This window comes from Phyllobates terribilis, unplaced genomic scaffold (genome assembly GCF_046119375.1).
Source record: "Phyllobates terribilis strain yellow unplaced genomic scaffold, ASM4611937v1 Scaffold_8__6_contigs__length_399053987, whole genome shotgun sequence".
Taxonomy (NCBI): domain Eukaryota; kingdom Metazoa; phylum Chordata; class Amphibia; order Anura; family Dendrobatidae; genus Phyllobates; species Phyllobates terribilis.
The window spans coordinates 341,899,119-341,918,520 of record NW_027362768.1 but is presented as its reverse complement, the minus strand read 5'-3'; the positions used below and the strand labels follow the sequence as shown (position 1 = coordinate 341,918,520).

Here is a 19,402-nt window from a genome sequence, read left to right as displayed (position 1 = left end):
CGAAAATCCTCTACTGCCTCCTCTCTGCTTTGTATCCGCCAAGGGAGTCTCACCGTGGGCCAATATGCCATACGGTTCCGTACCCTCGCTTCTGAGCTTGCCTGGGACAACGAGGCCCTGGTGTCCATCTTCTGGGAGGGCCTTTCCGATCGGATTAAGGACGAGTTAGCCGGCCGGGACATTCCTACCACCCTGGATAACCTGGTGTCGCTAGCTACCCGGATTGACATCCGTTTCCTGGAACGTGCTAAAGAGACTACCCGGGAGCGAAGATTTCCTTGTCTTGCTCCTACTTTCCAGAAACCTGCCTCTTAATTAGCAACTCCCCAGGCACGCTCGCCCGAACCCATGCAGGTCGACCAGACCAAGATGGTCAAATCTCACCAAGAGTCACGCCGAGGCGAGGGGAGCTGTTTCTGCTGTGGCAGTAAGGAGCACTTCATCCGTTCCTGCCCGGTGAAGCCGGGAAACGCCAGTATCTAGGACCGCTCGGAGAGGTCATCCTAGGCAAAAGTAAACCCTCTCCTGCTCTGACTCTCTCTGTCTCCATCTCCTGGGGAGAGAACCTCTACTTTGAAATTGCACACCTAGATTCCGGAGCTGCTGGGAACCTCATTTCCCTGTCCCTGGTAGAGAAATATCACATTCCCACCAAACCTCTGGCTGAACCATTGGCAGTCGCCTCCGTGGATGGAAGACTTCTACCGGTGACCACCATCCTGCTCATCACAGAACCTATAACCCTGCAGGTGGGAATGCTGCACTCTGAGAGGATCTCCTTCCATGTGCTTTCCGGTCTCTCTCACTCCCTATTGCTAGGTCTACCCTGGCTTCAGAAACATGAACCTGTGCTGAATTGGCAATCCGGTGAAGTTCTCCGTTGGGGGCACGATTGCCATAAGTCCTGCCTGGTCTCGGTCCGCCCGGTTCGTCCTCCATCCACCCCAGCTAATCTACCTGGTTTACCGGCACCTTACTGGTCCTATGCAGATGTCTTCGACAAAAAGGAAGCAGAGACACTGCCACCTCATAGGCCATATGATTGCCCGATCGACCTGGTACCCGGAGCCACTCCACCCCATGGGCTTATTTACCCGTTGTCGCCGGCCGAAACCCGGGCCATGTCGGGGTACATTGAGGAAAATCTGGCTATTGGATTCATCCGGAAATCTACCTCCCTGGCTGGAGCCGGATTCTTCTTCGTCAAGAAGAAGGATGGCTCGCTACGCCCCTGTATTGACTATAGAGGACTCAATCAAATCACGGTCAAAAACAAATATCCCCTGCCGCTCATCTCCGAGTTGTTTGACCGCCTTAAGGGCGCCAGGATCTTTTCCAAGCTGGATCTACGTGGGGCGTATAACCTGGTCCGGATCTGTCAAGGAGACGAGTGGAAGACGGCATTCAATACCCGGGACGGTCACTATGAATACCATGTGATGCCCTTCAGTCTCTGCAATGCTCCTGTCGTCTTCCAAGAATTAGTCAATGACATCTTCCGTGACCTTCTATATTCCTGCGTGGTGGTGTACCTGGACGACATCTTGGTCTTCTTTCCGGACCTTCCCACACACCGGAGGGATGTTAGTCAGGTCCTGCTTAGGCTCAGGCAGAATCACCTCTATGCCAAATTTGAGAAGTGCCTCTTCGAGCAGACCTCCCTTCCATTCCTGGGCTATATTATCTCCCAGACAGGTCTACGAATGGACCCCGAGAAGCTCTCTGCCATCTTAAAGTGTCCCCGTCCGGAGGGGTTGAAGGCGATTCAGCAATTCCTGGGCTTCGCCAACTACTACCTTCTCTTCATCCCGCACTTCTCTTCCCGGACTGCTCCCATCTCTGCGCTCACCCGTAAGGGAGCAAATCCCAAGGTATGGCCGCCCGAAGCTGAGGAGGCCTTCCTTTCCTTAAAGCAAGCCTTCTCCTCTGCCCCAGTGCTGCACCGTCCGGACTGCAACAAACAGTTCTTCCTGGAGGTTGATGCTTCCTCCTCTGGAGCCGGAGCGGTGCTCACCCAAAGGTCTTCATCAAGGAGAATGGTAACCTGCGGCTTCTTCTCCAAACTCTTCTCCTCGTCTGAGCGCAACTACTCCATAGGAGACAGAGAAATGCTAGCCATCAAATTGGCGCTGGAGGAGTGGCGTTACCTGCTTGAAGGGGCTCTATACCCAGTGATCATCTATACTGATAACAAAAACCTTGCATATCTCCAGAATGCCCAAAGACTCAATCCGCGTCAGGCCCGGTGGTCTTTGTTCTTCGCTCGCTTCGACTTTATCCTACATTTCCGCCCGGCGGACAAGAATGTTAAAGCTGATGCCTTGTCCAGATCCTTCCTGTCCTCTGATGTAGAGGAGGAGCCTATGCACATCATCTACCCCTCCAAAGTGATGAGTATGGCCCCCTTAGATCTGACTCGTCTCCCACCCGGTAAGACGTTTGTAGCAATTCCAGATCGGGAGAAGATTCTTCACTGGGGTCATTCATCTAAACTAGCCGGCCATGCCGGTCAGAAGAATACTTTCCTGCTCATTATCCGGCATTACTGGTGGCCTACCCTGTGCAAGGATGTGGTAAACTTCGTCTCGGCCTGTTCGTCTTGTGCCTGCAACAAAGTTCCCAGACATCTTCCAGCCGGTCACCTGCCTCTTCCCGTGCCTGCTGCCCCTTGGCAACACATTGCTATGGACTTTATTACAGATCTCCCTGTTTCTGCCGGCTGTACAGTCATCTGGGTGGTCACCGACCGCTTTTCTAAAATGGCCCACTTCATCCCTCTGCCTGGTCTCCCATCTGCATCAGAGTTGGCTAAGGACTTCGTCCTTCACATCTTCGGTCTCCATGGCCTACCCCTCCACATTGTGTCGGATCGAGGGGTTCAGTTCACCTCGCGCTTCTGTTCTGGAGAGCTACATGCAAACTGCTGGATGTCACCCTGGATTTCTCCTCCGCTTACCATCCACAGTCCAATGGCCAAGTGGAGCATATCAACCAGATCCTTACCAGCTACCTCTGGCACTTTGTTAATGCTCACCATACCGACTGGGTGGACCTCCCACCATGGGCCGAATTCTCCTACAACAACCATGAGAGCGAATCGACTTCCAAGTCCCCGTTCTTTGTAGTCTATTGTCAACATCCCCGGATTCCGTTTCCTGTCTCCGCTTATGTGGACAACCCTGCCGCGGAGTCTCTGGTCAGCGAATTTTCCACCATTTGGGAAAATACTAGGTCCGCACTTCTTCAGTCCTCCGAGCGGATGAAGAGATATGCTGACAAGAGACGTCTGGATCCGCCTCAATTCCGTCCGGGAGACAAGGTTTGGCTCTCCTCCAAACATGTTCGGCTCAAAATACCCTCCTACAAGTTGGGTCCTCGGTTCATCGGTCCTTTTGAAGTCCTCAAACAAATCAACCCAGTGGCCTACAAGTTAAAACTCCCGGCCACCTTACGGATTCCCAACTCCTTCCACGTATCTCTCCTCAAACCAGTTGTGTTTAATTCTTTTTCCAACAGTCCAGGTACTCCCCCTGCTCCCGTTTCCGCTGAGGACGTTTTTGAGGTAGAGAACATTCTGGCCACCAAAAGGGTAAGAGGAAAACCCATTTTTCTGGTGGATTGGAAGGGGTTTGGCCCAGAGGAAAGAACTTGGGAACCCAGGGAAAACATTCATGCCCCGCTTCTCCTTGAAAAATTTCTTTCTGGCCTAAAAAAGAGGGGACGTAAAGGGGGGGGGGGGTACTGTAGCATCGGTGTCTCTGCCCCCTGCCAGGCAGAGACTCCGTCCCTCTCACCGCCACGCTCCCCGCCCGGCGTCCTCCAGCGCTCCTCTTCCTGCTTCTGCCGGCGCGTGCAGCTTCCGTGGCACTGTGCTTACGGCGCGCGCGCGCACTCCCCCTTAAAGGGGCCGCGGGCTCCGCCCTAAGGAGTCCCCGGCCAATTGCCGGAGGTCCTCCCATATATAAAGCACCTCCTCCAATATGGAGGTGCCCAAGCAATAGTTGATGCACAGTGTACTTACCTCTGCTTCAGCCCTCTGTCTGCCTACCTGGAGGCTCCTGCCCATCACTTGCCGTGACCACCTGGCAGCCTACCTAGAGGCTCCCGTCTGTCACTTGCCGTGACCACCCGTCTGCCTACCTGGAGGCTCCTGCCCATCACTTGCCGTGACCACCTGTCTGCCTACCTGGAGGCTCCCGCCTGTCTTCTGCTGTCTCTGCCAGTTCATCTACCCGGATCTCTCGTCAGCCTGCCTGCTGTGCCCATCTGCAATATCGGTCAGTCCCAGCTGACCCATCTGACCCGTGGGAGTCACCTGCTCTCTTACAAGGTCGTCCCCAGAGTAGCACCTGGTCCCTCTGCTCGGTCCCTCCCTGGTCACGGAGTCGTTAGCCGCCGTACGACCTAGGTCGGTCCGATTTCATACTTAGTTATGCCCCTCTGAGTCCCTCCTTGCACCGCAGCACAGAGGTTCCACCACCCGGATCCGTAACAGCAGCGCATATTCTCCGGGTATTTCTATAAGACGCAGTTGTAGAAGCATTACGAACTCTCTGCCAAAGAAAGCTCATGCTCGTCGGAGAATCTTCTGGTTATAGCTGTGATTTTCAGCACAGTAGTAAACAATGGAGGGTTTTCATTATTTTGTAAATTTCTCCAGGGATTTGCTGCCGAGCCTTCGTTTTTGGCATCAGGATTCTCAGATCCACAAGTCAGACCTTAAAATCACCTAATTAAACGCAGTTAAATGAAATGTGCACTATACGGCTTTCATTAGTGGCATCTACTTGGCTGATCCGTAGTCCATTGAGTTTCCGGCAATTTGGAGTCTGTTTTTTTTTAGTGCCAATTTGTAATAGGGGCTCCCATAAAGCGAAGTCTATAAATGTCTTGTGAGCGGCTAGTGGCTTTCTCTATTAGGTGCTTTATACATTGCCATAGGTGGCTGTTTAGTATTCTTCATTTTCTTGCCCCTATAATTAGCATATTTAATTGAATTACTTGAGTCTATGACTCCTGGTGAGTAGACTTAAAGGGGTAAGCAATAAAACATGACACATTCACTGCTCAATTTGGAAATGGCAACCAAGGAAAAGTCGTAGAATTATGGCAATCACAGAATGGATAGACGTGTTACTGATCAGCAAATGATGAAAAAATAACAAAATTTTCAAAGCCTCTCGATTCATTCAGTATGGAGTATGGACGCCACATGCAGACATCCCCGCACTTACAACCTTGGCTGCTATCAATGAGGTCATCTGAGGAAGGTTCTGCCGCTGAATGTTCTTGTGCTAATCATCAAGATACCTGTGCAATTGCCGACAAAGACGTCCCAGATGTGCTCAATGGGAGAAAAGTCTGGAGACGCTGCAGCCATGGTAGCACTTTTAGCCAGACAGGCGACTCACAGTAGCACATGCGGCCTGCTATTGTCCTGCTGAAAAAAAACATTTCCTGGAACACTTTCACGTTCTCTCGTAAAGACTTCTTCAAAGCGTTGGCCAAGTGGTCTCCAGAACATTCTCCCGCTATCACTACATCCAAGATTAAAGTGGGAATTAACAATGAAGAGGACAGATCTCCATTCCAGCCTTGATTACTGTCTTGCTGTGCACCATAATGGCCTTTGAGAACGGTGGTGGGAGTTCAATGGAGCACCTTTAGCTAAAAGTGGGACTCATCGATGAAGAAGACAGAGCTCCATTCCTGCCTTCATTGCCGTCTTGCTCTGCACCATGATGGCCTTTGAAGAACGGTGGTGGGAGGTCAATGGAGCACCTGTAGCTGGACGTTTTTCTTGTAGCCCAATGTCGTGAAAATGCCTTCTGATGGTGTAGACTATGTTTGATGCTTTATTCTTGGTATATGACATCCAGGTTCACTTGCAGTACAGAATAGATCACTTTTCTCTTTATTCGTAAAATATGACGAGACCACGTGGGCAACGTCATGAAGTGGCCTTAAGAAGGGAACATCACGCCAGTCCTGCTCCCGGGATTATGGTGGGAGGTGGCATAATGTGCTGTAGCCGGACCCTTCTAGTCTTAATCCTAGGTGCATTAACAGCTCTGCGGTACATTGAGTTGGTGGTGAAACCAGTGGTACGACCTGGGTCTTACAACTCTTTTTGCTCAATGCTAAAAGCAACCTTCATGGATTGACTTAATATATTATCAGTTTGCGATTGTTATGGGTGGAAATCCGCCCGTGTAAACCTTTTTTCGTTAGCTCTTAAAGCTTAGAAATACAAAAGCAATGCAAACATGCCAGGCGAGCTTGTGCCACTGTCCGCCACGTTTCCCATCGTTGATCCATAAGGTCTTTCATCCGGGCCACATCCCTCCCATCGCCTGTAGCTTTACATCCAAGATCTTAAAACCTTGCCCAATTAGTGCTGAAGGGGTTAAATAATACCCTGGCACAACATGAAATTGTCACCTAACCATTACTACAGCGGGACGAATTAATTACCGGAGGCTGCAACGTGAGGGATGTGCAGAAACTTGCGATAACTAGCTTGTCTAACGGTAATTAAAAGCATATTAAGATGCTTAGTTTTAACCACCATAGGAAAAATATGTTAAGTTTATTAATTAATCTTTAATTCAGCCACAAAGGAATTGGAGATAACTCAAATCAGTCACTGATAAATGTGAATAGCAACAAATTGAGCGTTTTCTTTCAGTGACACATGAATCGGACTCCTGAAGGAGAAGCCAGATTATAAATTACCACCAGGGCCCTTTAAAAGAGGACTCGTCACTCCTCCTGACACTTCTGGTTTTAATAAATTAATTTAATTGCTTATGAAGTAGCAATTCTGGAGCATCTTTTCTCATAACTGAGTCCTCTGTGTTCCACTGTTATTTGTCCAAGAAATGTGACTAATTCGGCAACTAGGTGTTTACTTGTTGAGGGTGTTACTGCACTGTCACTGTCCAATCATTTGCTGACTATGTAGGGGCACACCCCTTTGACAAGGAGAATGGTAAACGCCCAGTTGTCTCTTTTTCGTTCACAAATATTCAGGAGGAATAACAGAGGAGCGGAATAGCACAGAGTGATAAGAAAGGATGTTCCAGAATTTATATATTCTGGGAATACAAGTATATAGCCAAAAAGACGTGTCACGACAGGTGACAGGTTATATGTAACCTGATGGGATAAAGTAGTTTTTATATAGTATGTAAAAAAAAAAGAAGCCCTATCACTGCAATCTTTCATACTCAAGATCTCATGATTACAAAATTTGGTATGGAGCCCAGGATAACTTCTAAAGAGATTAAAGGTGAACTTCAAGCTCAAGGAACATCAGTGTCAGATCACACCATCCGTCGTTGTTTGATCTAGAGTGAACTTCATAGGAGACGACCAAGGAGAACACCATTGTTGAAAAAAAAATCATAAAAAAGCCAAACTGGAATTTGCCAAACTACATGTTGACAAGCCACAAAGCTTCTGGGAGAATGTCCTATGGACAGATGAGACAAAACTGGAAGTTTTTGGCAAGGCACATCAGCTCTATATTCACAGACAGAAAAATGAAACATATCAAGAAAAGAACACTGTCCCTACTGTGAAACATGGAGGAGGCTCTGTTATGTTCTGGGGCTGCTTTGCTCCATCTGGCACAGGGTATCTTGAATCTGTGCAGGGTACAATGAAATCTCAAGACTATCAATAGATTCTAGAGAGAAATGTGCTGCCCAGTGTCAGAAAGCTTGGTCTCAGAAGCAGGTCATGGGTCTTACAACAGGATAATGACCCAAAACACACAGCTAAAAACACCCAAGAATGGCTAAGAGGAAAACATTGGACTATTCTGAAGTGGCCTTCTATGAGCCCTGACCTAAATCCTATTGAGCATCTTTGGAAAGAGCTGAAACATGCCGTCTGGAAAAGGCCACCTTCAACCACGAGACAACTGGAGCAGTTTGCTCATGAGGAGTGGCCAAAATACCTGTCGAGAGGTGCAGAAGTCTCACTGACAGTTACAGGAATCGTTTGATTGCAGTGATTGCCTCAAAAGGTTGTTCAACAAAATATTAAGTGAAGAAAAAACATCATTTCTGTCCAGGCCGATTTCATGAGGTTAATTTTTTTAAAAAATTCTGTGGAAGCAGAAAAGCAATGTCTGACTTTCATTTGTTCATTTTCATAGATTTTTAATTTATTATTACTTTTGTCGGATTCAGGTTATTTCTGTGACCATTGTGGGTTTTTCTTTCATTAAACGAGGGCTACCACGTGTGTATGGATGATATATTGGCCTACACAAGAAGTAATCTGGTACTTTATTGCTTGAAGCAGCGTCACAATCACAGCTGTGTCATCAGTCACCTGATGTAGTGTAACTATGGATGATTTCTTGGCCTACACCAGAAGTAGTCTGGTACTTTCTTTCTGGGGGCGTTGTTCTTCTCAGGGTGGTGCCTTGCTTGGGGCGGCATCACAATCACAGCTGTGTCATCAATCACCTAATGCGGTGTATGTTCCTGGGTAGAAAGATGTGGAGGAAAAAGGGAAAGAGAGCGCTACCTGAGCGTGTAGTAAGTAGAGACTAAAAATTTTAAAAGAATAAAAAATCTTTTATGCTCACCTGAGCAAGTTGTGCTGATAGGCGCAACTCTATTTGAGGAATTTGTTCGTTATTAGGGTTCTCAGACCACGGTTTGCAGCTCTTCCATAGACGGTGGTGGTATATTTGTCCAACCCGACAGACAGCCAATGCGTTTCTGCTCATAGAGCCTTCATCAGGTGTGTATCGGATACACACCTGATGAAGGCTTTATGAGCAGAAACGTGTTGTGTGATCCGTTTTAAAGACCCCCTTCTCCCTTCCCTTTTTTGTACATCCATGTCCCTTATGTGTATTCACGGTTTTATGATTTTTTAATAAACCTACAAATATTAATCCCTTGTGGAATATCCTCCATGTGATTGCACCACATTTGGAAGATTCAACAATTTTTTGGTTACCGTATTTTTCGGACTATAAGACGCACTTTTTTCCTCCAAAATGTTGGAGGAAAATGGGGGGTGCGTCTTATAGTCCGAATGTTGGGGGGGGTATATATATGTGGGGGGGAGCAGTAGCGGTGGAGGAGCGGGGCACAGGAGGCAGCAGCAGTCCACTGCAGCCTACACTGTCCCCGCTGCTAAAGAAAATGAATATTCACTGCTCCCCACGCCCATGGGGTGTGGGAAGCACTGAATATTCATGCTCCTTAATAGCGGCACACAGTGTAGCCGCGCTGCGGCTCCTGCTGCTGCTGGAATCGCCTGTGCCCGCTGTTAAAGGGCATGAATATTCAACCTCTCTCCACGCCCATGGGCGTGGGGAGGGGGTGAATATTCATGCCCTTTAATAAGCGGGCACACGCGATAGCCGGCAGCAGCAGGAGCTGCAGCGCGGCTACGCTGTGTGCCAGCTATGAATGAGAGTGAAGTCACTGCTCCCCGCGCACACAGTCCTGGCGTGGGGAGTAGTGACTTCCGGCAGCTGATCTCTCCTTGTGAGCCGCGCATGGCAGTGACGCCATGAGCGGCTCACATGGTGAGATCAGTGTGGGCAGACAGAACTCAGCGCTGGAGGAGAGAAGAAAGGTGAGTATGAGTGTTTATTTTTTTTTTTATGTGCAGCATGATGGGGATTAGGGGTGCCATGCATACCAGGATGGGGATGAGGGGTGCCATGCGTACCAGGACGGGGATGAGGGGTGCCATGCGTACCAGGATGGGGATGAGGGGTGCCATGCGTACCAGGACAGGGATGAGAGGGGTGCCAGGCATACCAGGATGGAGGGGTGTCAGGCATACCAGGATGGAGGGGTGCCAGGCATACTAGGATGGAGGGGTTCCAGGCATACCAGGATGGAGGGGTTCCAGGCATACCAGGATGGGGATGAGGACCACGTATAAAAGGAAGGGGGGGGGGGCATATATACCAGGATGGGGGAGATTGTCAGAATTGGGGGACATTACCCCTATACCAGTGTCAGCAGAAGACCCCCTCCCCCTTAAAAGTGCATCATCACCACATTTTTTGCTTACATTTTTTTTTATTTTCCTCCTCTAAAACCTAGGTGCGTCTTATAGTCCGAAAAATACGGTACTCTTTCTTCCATGGGAGCGCCTCCAGAATCCATTTGTCCTAATGTGGTGTAACTATGGATGCTTTCTTTGCCTACACAGGGAGGTACACAAGAAGTGGTCGGGTACTGTGGGGTATCAGTCTATGGGGCAATTTCATGCAGCCTTACTTTTTTTTTTTAATGCTCTATGAATTTACGTGAATTCACGCACGGCACATTATTTGCCGAAATTTCTGCAGCGGTGAGTCCGTTCCTTACATGTGAATGGGAATGATTCTGCCGGCAGCATTCTGTTCTCTACAAAGCCCTAGTCCAACAAATGGGACGTGACAAAAGTGTCTTCAATAATTCATGTCACCCCCATCCTGGTGATAATGCGTCCACGGTATAGCGGCGTGCCGGGCGCCATATGGCGGCGCAATGCAGAATCAAATTATTACCAAATACTGGGTACAACGTAGATTTACATACAGTGAAGTCATCCACCTAAAATGGAAGTGGTGACCTAAGGAGTAACTGGTATAGAACTTTTTCTTTTCTTTCGGTATTAAAGTTAAAAACTAAATAATTTTTGAAAAATAAAATACAATGAGAATTTTTTTTTAACTCCCATTTTGCATTTCTTCCCCGCCTGTCATCAGAAAGCAAATTCTATAAACCAGCAATAAGGTGCATCAAGACCTTCCCTGCAATCTTGAGGCTGCCTCCTCCGTCTTTTGCTTCCGGGCCGTAAAATCCTTTTGTAAATCTGAATGTTTCAAATTGGACGCAGGTGATTTCCGAGCCAAATGGCTTCATAACGACTCCGATATTAGATTTAAATTCTAAAGTAAAAACCAATAGGTTTTTATCCTCCTCCGATTCCAGGATTACCGCTTATCTGTGTTACGCTATAAACCTGCCAAAAGCAGCCCGGCGCTCGCTCTATTTTTCAATTTAGGAATTGTAAGTCAATTTTTTAGCTGTAGTCCTAACTTAATAGGAATTTGTACCCGCGGCGTCCTGTGCATTAGATCAGATATTTGCACGGTAAGCAGAACACACCGTAAAATAAAAACTTTGAAGTTCTTTTGGAAATATAGTATCAGCTCATCTCCAAGAGGGCAGGCGTGTAATCTAATTCCCGAGAGGTCTATTGGAAAATAATGGAGGCAGATCTCAAATGGCGGCTGAATGGGAGGGGGGGAAGGGATGATCTTTTTACGGATGTTATCCTCGGCAGAGTCGGATCGTACCTCGTTTGTATCTCAAATAAAGAAAAAAAATGGCTTTGACTTCCTTCCTTGTCGGGAATATAATTTTGGCTTCTTATGACTAAGCAGTTGGAAAAAAGAAAAAGTTCTTCCAGGCTGCGTAAATCATGACAAGAAGCCGTCTCCTTCGCATCACGCTGTCAAGCAGAGTTAACGTTATGCATGGTAGCCGGCCGCGTCTGTAATCCACCGCGATCCGTAGGCGTCAACTCTTTCGTCAGCCGACATCAGAGAAGCTCCTGGTTCAAAAATCACATACAGGATGAGACTCATAGAAGATCTTGTCGACAATTTAATTGAAAGGCTTCCTCTGCACCCAAAGCTTTGGAGACGATGAATAAACTGTGATCCTTACAGGAAAATGAATCGTTCCTCCGGGATGAGGAACTTTCTCCTCGTAAAATAGAAAAATGTCTCATTAAAAAGTTGTTACATTTTTTTGGGAAAAGTGGGGAGGGGGGAATTAGCCACCATCTAACTCCCATAGAAAATAATACCTAAGGTTGCCTAGAACAGGCAATTTGTCCCAAGTGTGGTTTCCATCAGAGCGTAATCAGGCAAAGTTGCCATTTAGGAGTCCAGGAAAATGTCTTGAATGCTGTAAGGGTACAGAAAAAGACTATCGGCACAAAGACCACACCTGCACATAGCTTTACATTCCAACCATCATGGACTTACAATTTTGTACGTTTATGGCACATCCACAGGATATGCCATAAATGTATAGTAGATGTGGGTCCTGCCAATCAGCCCCACATCTTTCTGGGGAACACGGCCCCCCCCGACGCACGCCGCTGTCAGAAGAGAGGTGGTCGGAATTCTGCGTCATTTGTATAGGAGTGCTAACCGCCTTAACGCTAACATCCAAGCAGGATATGACTCCGTTCCCAAGACAGAAGCAGGTCCCAGTGGTGGGACCACATTTAGTATGCTTTTATTCTGGGAACGTGCCATAAATGTACAAGATGGCAATACCCCTTTGGTGGCGGCTACGTCTCAGAGGCTGTGTTGGCTGAACCCTATGGGAATTCTCAACTGTCGCAGCGATATGGGCTTGAGGGGGCACGTGGGCTTAGAGGGGGGCGTGGGCTTTTAAGGATGATGAATTAGATGGAGTGAGGACCTTTGTGTACCATGCTTTTGGATTCCCTCAGATTACCAACCCGAAATGTTGTCACTTATGCTTGAATTGCAAGTGTCAGGGTCTTTTTTTTGCACTCAAACCCTTTTAACTTGTTGGGCTGTTTATTGGGACTGAGGGATAAAGTGGGAGAACATGTAAACTCCATATTCAGGAGCCCAATTAGCAACTCTTCTACTTGATTAAAGGGATATTCCTATCTTATGGAGTCCTGCGTCCAGGCCTGACCACCGGAGGTGGAGCAAAGGAAACGGCCAAGTGCGGCTGAGCGAAGTCTTTTCCAAAATCCCTAGAAAATTAATGAGTTATGGAAACGATGTAGCTTCATTATTCCCATATCTGTCGTGAAGACCTGAGCTAGGAACAACCCTTTAATCCCCATGCAAAACATGGGGCAGACATTCCTGGGTGAGACACATCCCGGGAGCAATCCGTGCACTTTTAGGTACGTAGCGGGAAGACACGGGAGTGAAGAAGTGCTGTACATGTAAATACTCTTCCTGGAATCGTACATTTCGGCCATTACAGGAGTAGTTTAGAACCAGTTAAATATCTTAATTGTCTGGTAATGGTCAAATAAAATTTTCCCTTTGCAGTTTAGCGCTCTTGTATGTATAAGATAGGCGCCATCTGTTCTCAGCGATGTTATTCTGCAATCAGCACTCACTTGTAAAATAATAATAAAAAAAAAGCCAATTAAAGGTAAGTCACTCGTCTCAGCCGTGATGGAGTTGTTTACTTGTTGGGATTAAATAATGGGTTAATCGGTGGTTGTTCGGAGAGACGCAGCGTTGCGTTGTTTTGCTGCCTGGAAATATTTCTGTATTAAAACTGCCATATTGTGCTCTGTGTGCATTTACCTAATCCTATAAGATGGATATCTTCAAACTACAGACAAATTCTAATCAAGAGGGACCATTTGCTTGGTTCTGGTGTATCACCAACACACAGTGAAAAAATGTTGTGGGTTCTCCAGGTTTAGGAAAGGGCGCCACCCTTATCTAAAGGCTATGTCAGGTATTGCAGTTCAGCCCCATTCCCATAAATGAAAAGTGGCGCGAAATGTGCAGAACTTTAATCTTGTCTCGCATTCCAAGAACATCAACCCCTTGATGGAACCCAACGAGCTCCATTATAGGTCATTGAGGTCCACCAGTCACCATTGGTGCCCATCACACGACCGGTCAGTGACTTTATAAAAGAAAGCCACAACGCGGATAAAAACTGCGACTTTGTGCATTTTTTCAAAAATACATTGCAGATTTGGCGTTCTAATACCCGTCAGTCCGGCGCTTTATCTCCAGATGGCACCGTCGTGCCGGCTATAGGGGCCGTCTGCAGAATCCTTTCATCTACGCTTCAGCTTGGTTGATAGCGCTGCGCTCAGTATTGGATTCATCCGTACAGACGGCTCGTCTGGCAATAGCGGTGTTCTTCAACGTCTTAAGACGGACGAGAAGCGTCTGATTCAAACGCTGTAATATCTCCATATAGACTTCTGTCACTCTCCCCGTGCCTGGAGTGTAATACCGATGACTTCTACCAGAACGCTCTGTTCCTTTGCTTTCCTTTAATGGAAGTGTTATCAGAAAATCACCTATTTTTTCATTTTTTTATTTAATTTTAATGTTAAAACGTAATAGATTTATTTTTTTAAAAAGTTTTGTTTTTAATTTTTTTCATATCATTGCTAGATTTCTGCTTTTTTTATGTGGACAATGGTTAACTCTGGCCACAAGCTCATATTTTTGGCTCATACTTTATATTGTGTATGCATGACTTTTCAGCACTCATTGTCATCACAGACAAGTTTAAAATGACTGATAACACCTCTATATACAATAGATAACACAGGATCCACCATTCACAATAAGTGATGTTACAGCTCACCTCCTCCTCCTGTACAATGACTGATAACACAGGATCCACCATTCACAATAGGTGATGTCACAGTTCACCTCCTCCTCCTGTACAATGACTGATAATACCTCTATATTCAGTAGATAACACAGGATCCACCATTCACAATAGGTGATGTCACATCTCACCTCCTCCTCCTGTACAATGACTGATAACACAGGATCCACCATTCATAATAGGTGATGTCACAGCTCACCTCCTCCTCCTGTACAATGACTGATAACATCTCTATATACAGTAGATAACACAGGATCCACCATTCACAATAGGTGATTTCACAGCTCACCTCCTCCTCCTCCTGTACAATGACTGATAACATCTCTATATACAGTAGATAACACAGGATCCACCATTCATAATAGGTGATGTCACAGCTCACCACCTCCTTATTTCACCATGACCTTTGTTCAGATTAGAGCATGCTCAGGTAATGCTTCTATGCAAACAATAGACTTTAAGTCAACTTAATGTAGCTGCTAGTGTCCATTTGAAAAAAAAAGAATATAGGAGTGTAATATTATGTCTAGTAGAAAGTGGGAAAATTGCAAGATTTCATTTTTTTTTATAGATATAGAATACAGACCAAAAGTTTGGACACGCCTCATTTAAAGATTTTTCTGTATTTTCTTGACTATGAAAATTGTACATTAACACTGAAGAAGGCATCAAAACTATGAATTAACACATGTGGAATTATATACTTAACAAAAAAGTGTGAAACAACTGAAAATATGTCTTATATTCTAGGTTCTTCAAAGTAGCACCTTTTGCTTTGATGACTGCTTTGCACACTCTTGGCATTCTCTTGATGAGCTTCAAGAGGTAGTCACCGGAAATGGTCTTCCAACAATCTTGAAGGAGTTCCCAGAGATGCTTAGCACTTGTTGGCCCTTTTGCCTTCACTCTGCGGTCCAGCTCACCCCAAACCATCTCGATTGGGTTCAGGTCTGGTGACTGTGGAGGCCAGGTCATCTGGCGGAGCACCCCATCAGTCTCCCTCTTGGTCAAATAGCCCTTACACAGCCTGGAGGTGTGTTTGGGGTCATTGTCTTGTTGAAAAATAAATGATGGTCCAGCTAAACGCAAACCGGATGGAATAGCATGCCGCTGCAAGATGCTGTGGTAGCCATGCTTTTTCAGTATGCCTTCAATTTTGAATAAATCCCCAACAGTGTCACCAGCAAAGCACCCCCACACCATCACACCTCCTCCTCCATGCTTCACGGTGGGAACCAGGCATGTAGAGTCCATCCGTTCACCTTTTCTGCGTCGCACAAAGACACGGTGGTTGGAACCAAAGATCTCAAATTTGGACTCATCAGACCAAAGCACAGATTTCCCCTGGTCTAATGTCCATTCCTTGTGTTCTTTAGCCCAAACAAGTCTCTTCTGCTTGTTGCCTGTCCTTAGCAGTGGTTTCCTAGCAGCTATTTTACCATGAAGGCCTGCTGCACAAAGTCTCCTCTTAACAGTTGTTTTCTGCTGCTAGAACTCTGTGTGGCATTGACCTGGTCTCTAATCTGAGCTGCTGTTAACCAGTGATTTTTGAGGCTGGTGACTCGGATAAACTTATCCTCAGAAGCCGAGGTGACTCTTGGTCTTCCTTTCCTGGGGCGGTCCTCATGTGAGCCAGTTTCTTTGTAGCGCTTGATGGTTTTTGCAACTGCACTTGGGGACACTTTCAAAGTTTTCCCAATTTTTCGCACTGACTGACCTTCATTTTTTAAAGTAATGATGGCCACTCGTTTTTCTTTACTTAGCTGCTTTTTTCTTGCCATAATACAAATTCTAACAGTCTATTCAGTAGGACTATCAGCTGTGTATCCACCTGACTTCTGCACAACACAACTGATGGTCCCAACCCCATTTATAAGGCAAGAAATCCCTCTTATTAAACCTGACAGGGCACACCTGTGAAGTGAAAACCATTTCCGGTGACTACCTCTTGAAGCTCATCAAGAGAATGCCAAGAGTGTGCAAAGCAGTCATCAAAGCAAAAGGTGGCTACTTTGAAGAACCTAGAATATAAGACATATTTTCAGTTGTTTCACACTTTTTTGTTAAGTATATAATTCCACATGTTAATTCATAGTTTTGATGCCTTCAGTGTGAATGTACAATTTTCATAGTCATGAAAAAACAGAAAAATCTTTAAATGAGGTGTGTCCAAACTTTTGGTCTGTACTGTATGAAAAATAAAAACATATATTTATGTATTTATTACAGTAAATCTAAATATATGCGTATATAATATATATTATGAAAATCTGACCGCTCATGGACAGACATCACTCTGTACACACACAATTAGTAGAGTCAATGCAATTCTTGTGATTTATCTGTTCTCTTTATTGCCCAAGAGATGGCCCATCACTTTCCAGTGTTTGGATCAGGCCACACATGTCCAGCCTAATCTTCTCTTTTTCCTTTGATCTTATTTTGTCTGACTTGCATATAAATCTCAGAAACTTGTAAAGAAATCTTCTCTGTGTGTCTCAGGAGCTTATCCCCCTCCTCCTTCTCCCTGTCCTGCGTCTCAATCGAAGATAGTTGTCTGCAGCAGGAGCCTCCCCCTTTGCTCTGTCTCTAGTAAGACAAAAGATACATAAGCCCCGCCTCCATAGCTGAAAATGGAGCAGACCAACTGGAGACTATTCTCCGCTTTCGGCCGAACGAGCACCCCGGTGTATGGGAGAGTTGGCTGTCAGTCGACTGATTGACTGAAGCATCTTTCGGCTGACAGTCATCTTATGTGTATGGCGGGCTTTAGGGTGCATTTACGCTGAACGTTTTTTTGCAACTAGGTTTCCTAGGAACGCTTGTGCCTCGATTATTGGCCAGTTTAAACCGGCAACCAGACAAAAGACAAATTAGTAAAATGCTCTTTCTTTATGAATTTTAACCTGCTTAAAAATCATAGTTCTCGACAGCACATTTTCTTATGTAAACAGGATATGAGCTGCCGAGAACAATGACATTCTGTTTGTACAGCGCAGTTGTGTTAACGATTGTTCTGTGTGCATGGAAGTGTGGCTGTCCTGTCTAAGCAGGCTTTTAAAATATCCGCAGATCGGCTTGCATATATAGTAAAGAACCACTGATTGGCATATGGTTCTTTAACAGCTAATGTAGACACACCCTTAGGCTGTAACCAAAAGATACATGAGTTTCTGTCCCATGACTCTTGACTATCCTGCTTTTTTGAAGGACAGTGTTAACAATTGAAGGTCAGGAATGAGTTCAACTTATTTGGATGAGAGCATACAACCCCGTCATTCACAGGCATACTAAGCTCAGCTGGACATGCTTAGTAGAGAGCAGGCATAAACCCGCAGTCAGATACAACCAGAACCAACATATTTAGAATCAGTCATTTTAAAATCCAACATGCCTGATCTATTTTTCTGTCATCTGTTTTTGGGGAAAAATCACTCCCAATACATTTCTTGTTCACCTGGTCTAGCTGAAATTGTCAGGTTAGATGTTTGTCTGATGTGTGTGGCCACCTTAAAGAGGACCTGTCACTTGCTCAAATAATTTAGTAAAATACTTTGTAAAAGTCCCCGAACTCCCCTAATTCTGCTTTTTTTCCATTTTGCTCTTCGTCGCTCCATTACAGAGATATTCACATTTGTTTCTTCTGGAGCTCACTATGTGAAATCTCTGCCTTGCAGTCAATCTGGACGTTTCTTCAGAGCCTTCTCTGAGGACAGGCACTTTTACTCCTCCCAGACATAGCCAATCACAGCGCAGCAATGTCCAAGACTAATAGATTGTTAAATCAGGAGTGATTGCACACGTCCCCAGAGAAGACTCTGAAGAAATGCCCAGTTGGACTGTGAGCAGAGATTTCACATTTTGTGCTCCAAAAGAAATAAATGTGAATATCTCTGCAATGGAGCGACACATCGCAAAACGGAAAAGAGCGTCAGAATCAGGGGAGCTCAGGGGTTTCTAAAAGTTATTTAACTTAATTTTTTGAGTTACAGGTCCTCTTTAATAACTTGATATGTATAATGAAGAAATTGAAAAATAACTTGCCTAAATGTTGCTTATTGTTGTATTGTTACCCGGTTATCTCTCTCTTCCCATTGTCCTTCTTATCTGTATTTGCTCTGGTAAACTTGGATCATAATGCATTCCAGTATAATTGATCAAACGACTTGTGCTCCGTAAACCCAATTAGCGGCACCAAATAATAAAGCATTAAAACAATAGGAATTAATGGCTGCGTCCTAATAATTTCCTTTCTCTGGATTTTGCTCATCCATCCACCAGTCGGCCTTTGATAGATAATAGATGTTTTTGTCATTGTTACGTAGAAAGATCCGTTTTATATCTTTATTTTTGTATTGTGGTTTCTAATCTTCTAAGACTAACGAATAATAGCACTAGCGTCCGGTAACGTTGCATTCATTATGAACGCTTTCTTCTTTTCGTCCATTCTTTCTCACCACAGTCGTGTGCTTTGATGCAAAAATTAACTTTGACGACAATGCGGAGTTCAGACAAAAGGAGATTTTTGCAATGGATGACACGTCAGAAACCGATCCCATTGAGAGCGAGGCCGCAAAATATGACTTGAAGTACATCGGTATGGATGGGAACATTGCCTGCTTTGGTAAGAACAGAAGTATTGTAACAGATCTTTTGTATCAGCAAACTGTTCATTTAACACAGCTTTTATATAACCAGTTTGGTGATTGTTTCCACTGTCACTGAGACACAATGAGATCCTCTTTTTTATATTGTTCTCGTGTCTAATTTTGACTAACAATATTGTGCGTGACGGCGCGGCTGCTGATGAGTTGGTATTTCAATTCAAGACATGAATTTGCAAGATGCAAAGCATTTAAAGGTCCACTGATTCTTTTATATTACACATGTCATTTTATTACCTATCCCGAGTTATATCCTGTATTATACTCCAGAGCTGCACTCACTATTCTGCTTGTGCAGTCGCTGTGTACATACATTACATTACTGATCCT

At 45.4% G+C, this 19,402-nt stretch overlaps 1 protein-coding gene across 1 annotated transcript in view; it reads left to right on the top strand.

Annotated features, from left to right (window-relative positions):
* SUCLG2 (succinate-CoA ligase GDP-forming subunit beta) overlaps positions 1–19,402 on the top strand; it is a 214,270-nt gene that overhangs the window by 88,421 nt on the left and 106,447 nt on the right. Inside the window, exon 8 of the mRNA XM_073644709.1 lies at positions 18,871–19,032. Coding sequence (XP_073500810.1) covers positions 18,871–19,032 — 162 coding nt within the window. The remainder of the gene's footprint in view (positions 1–18,870; positions 19,033–19,402) is intronic.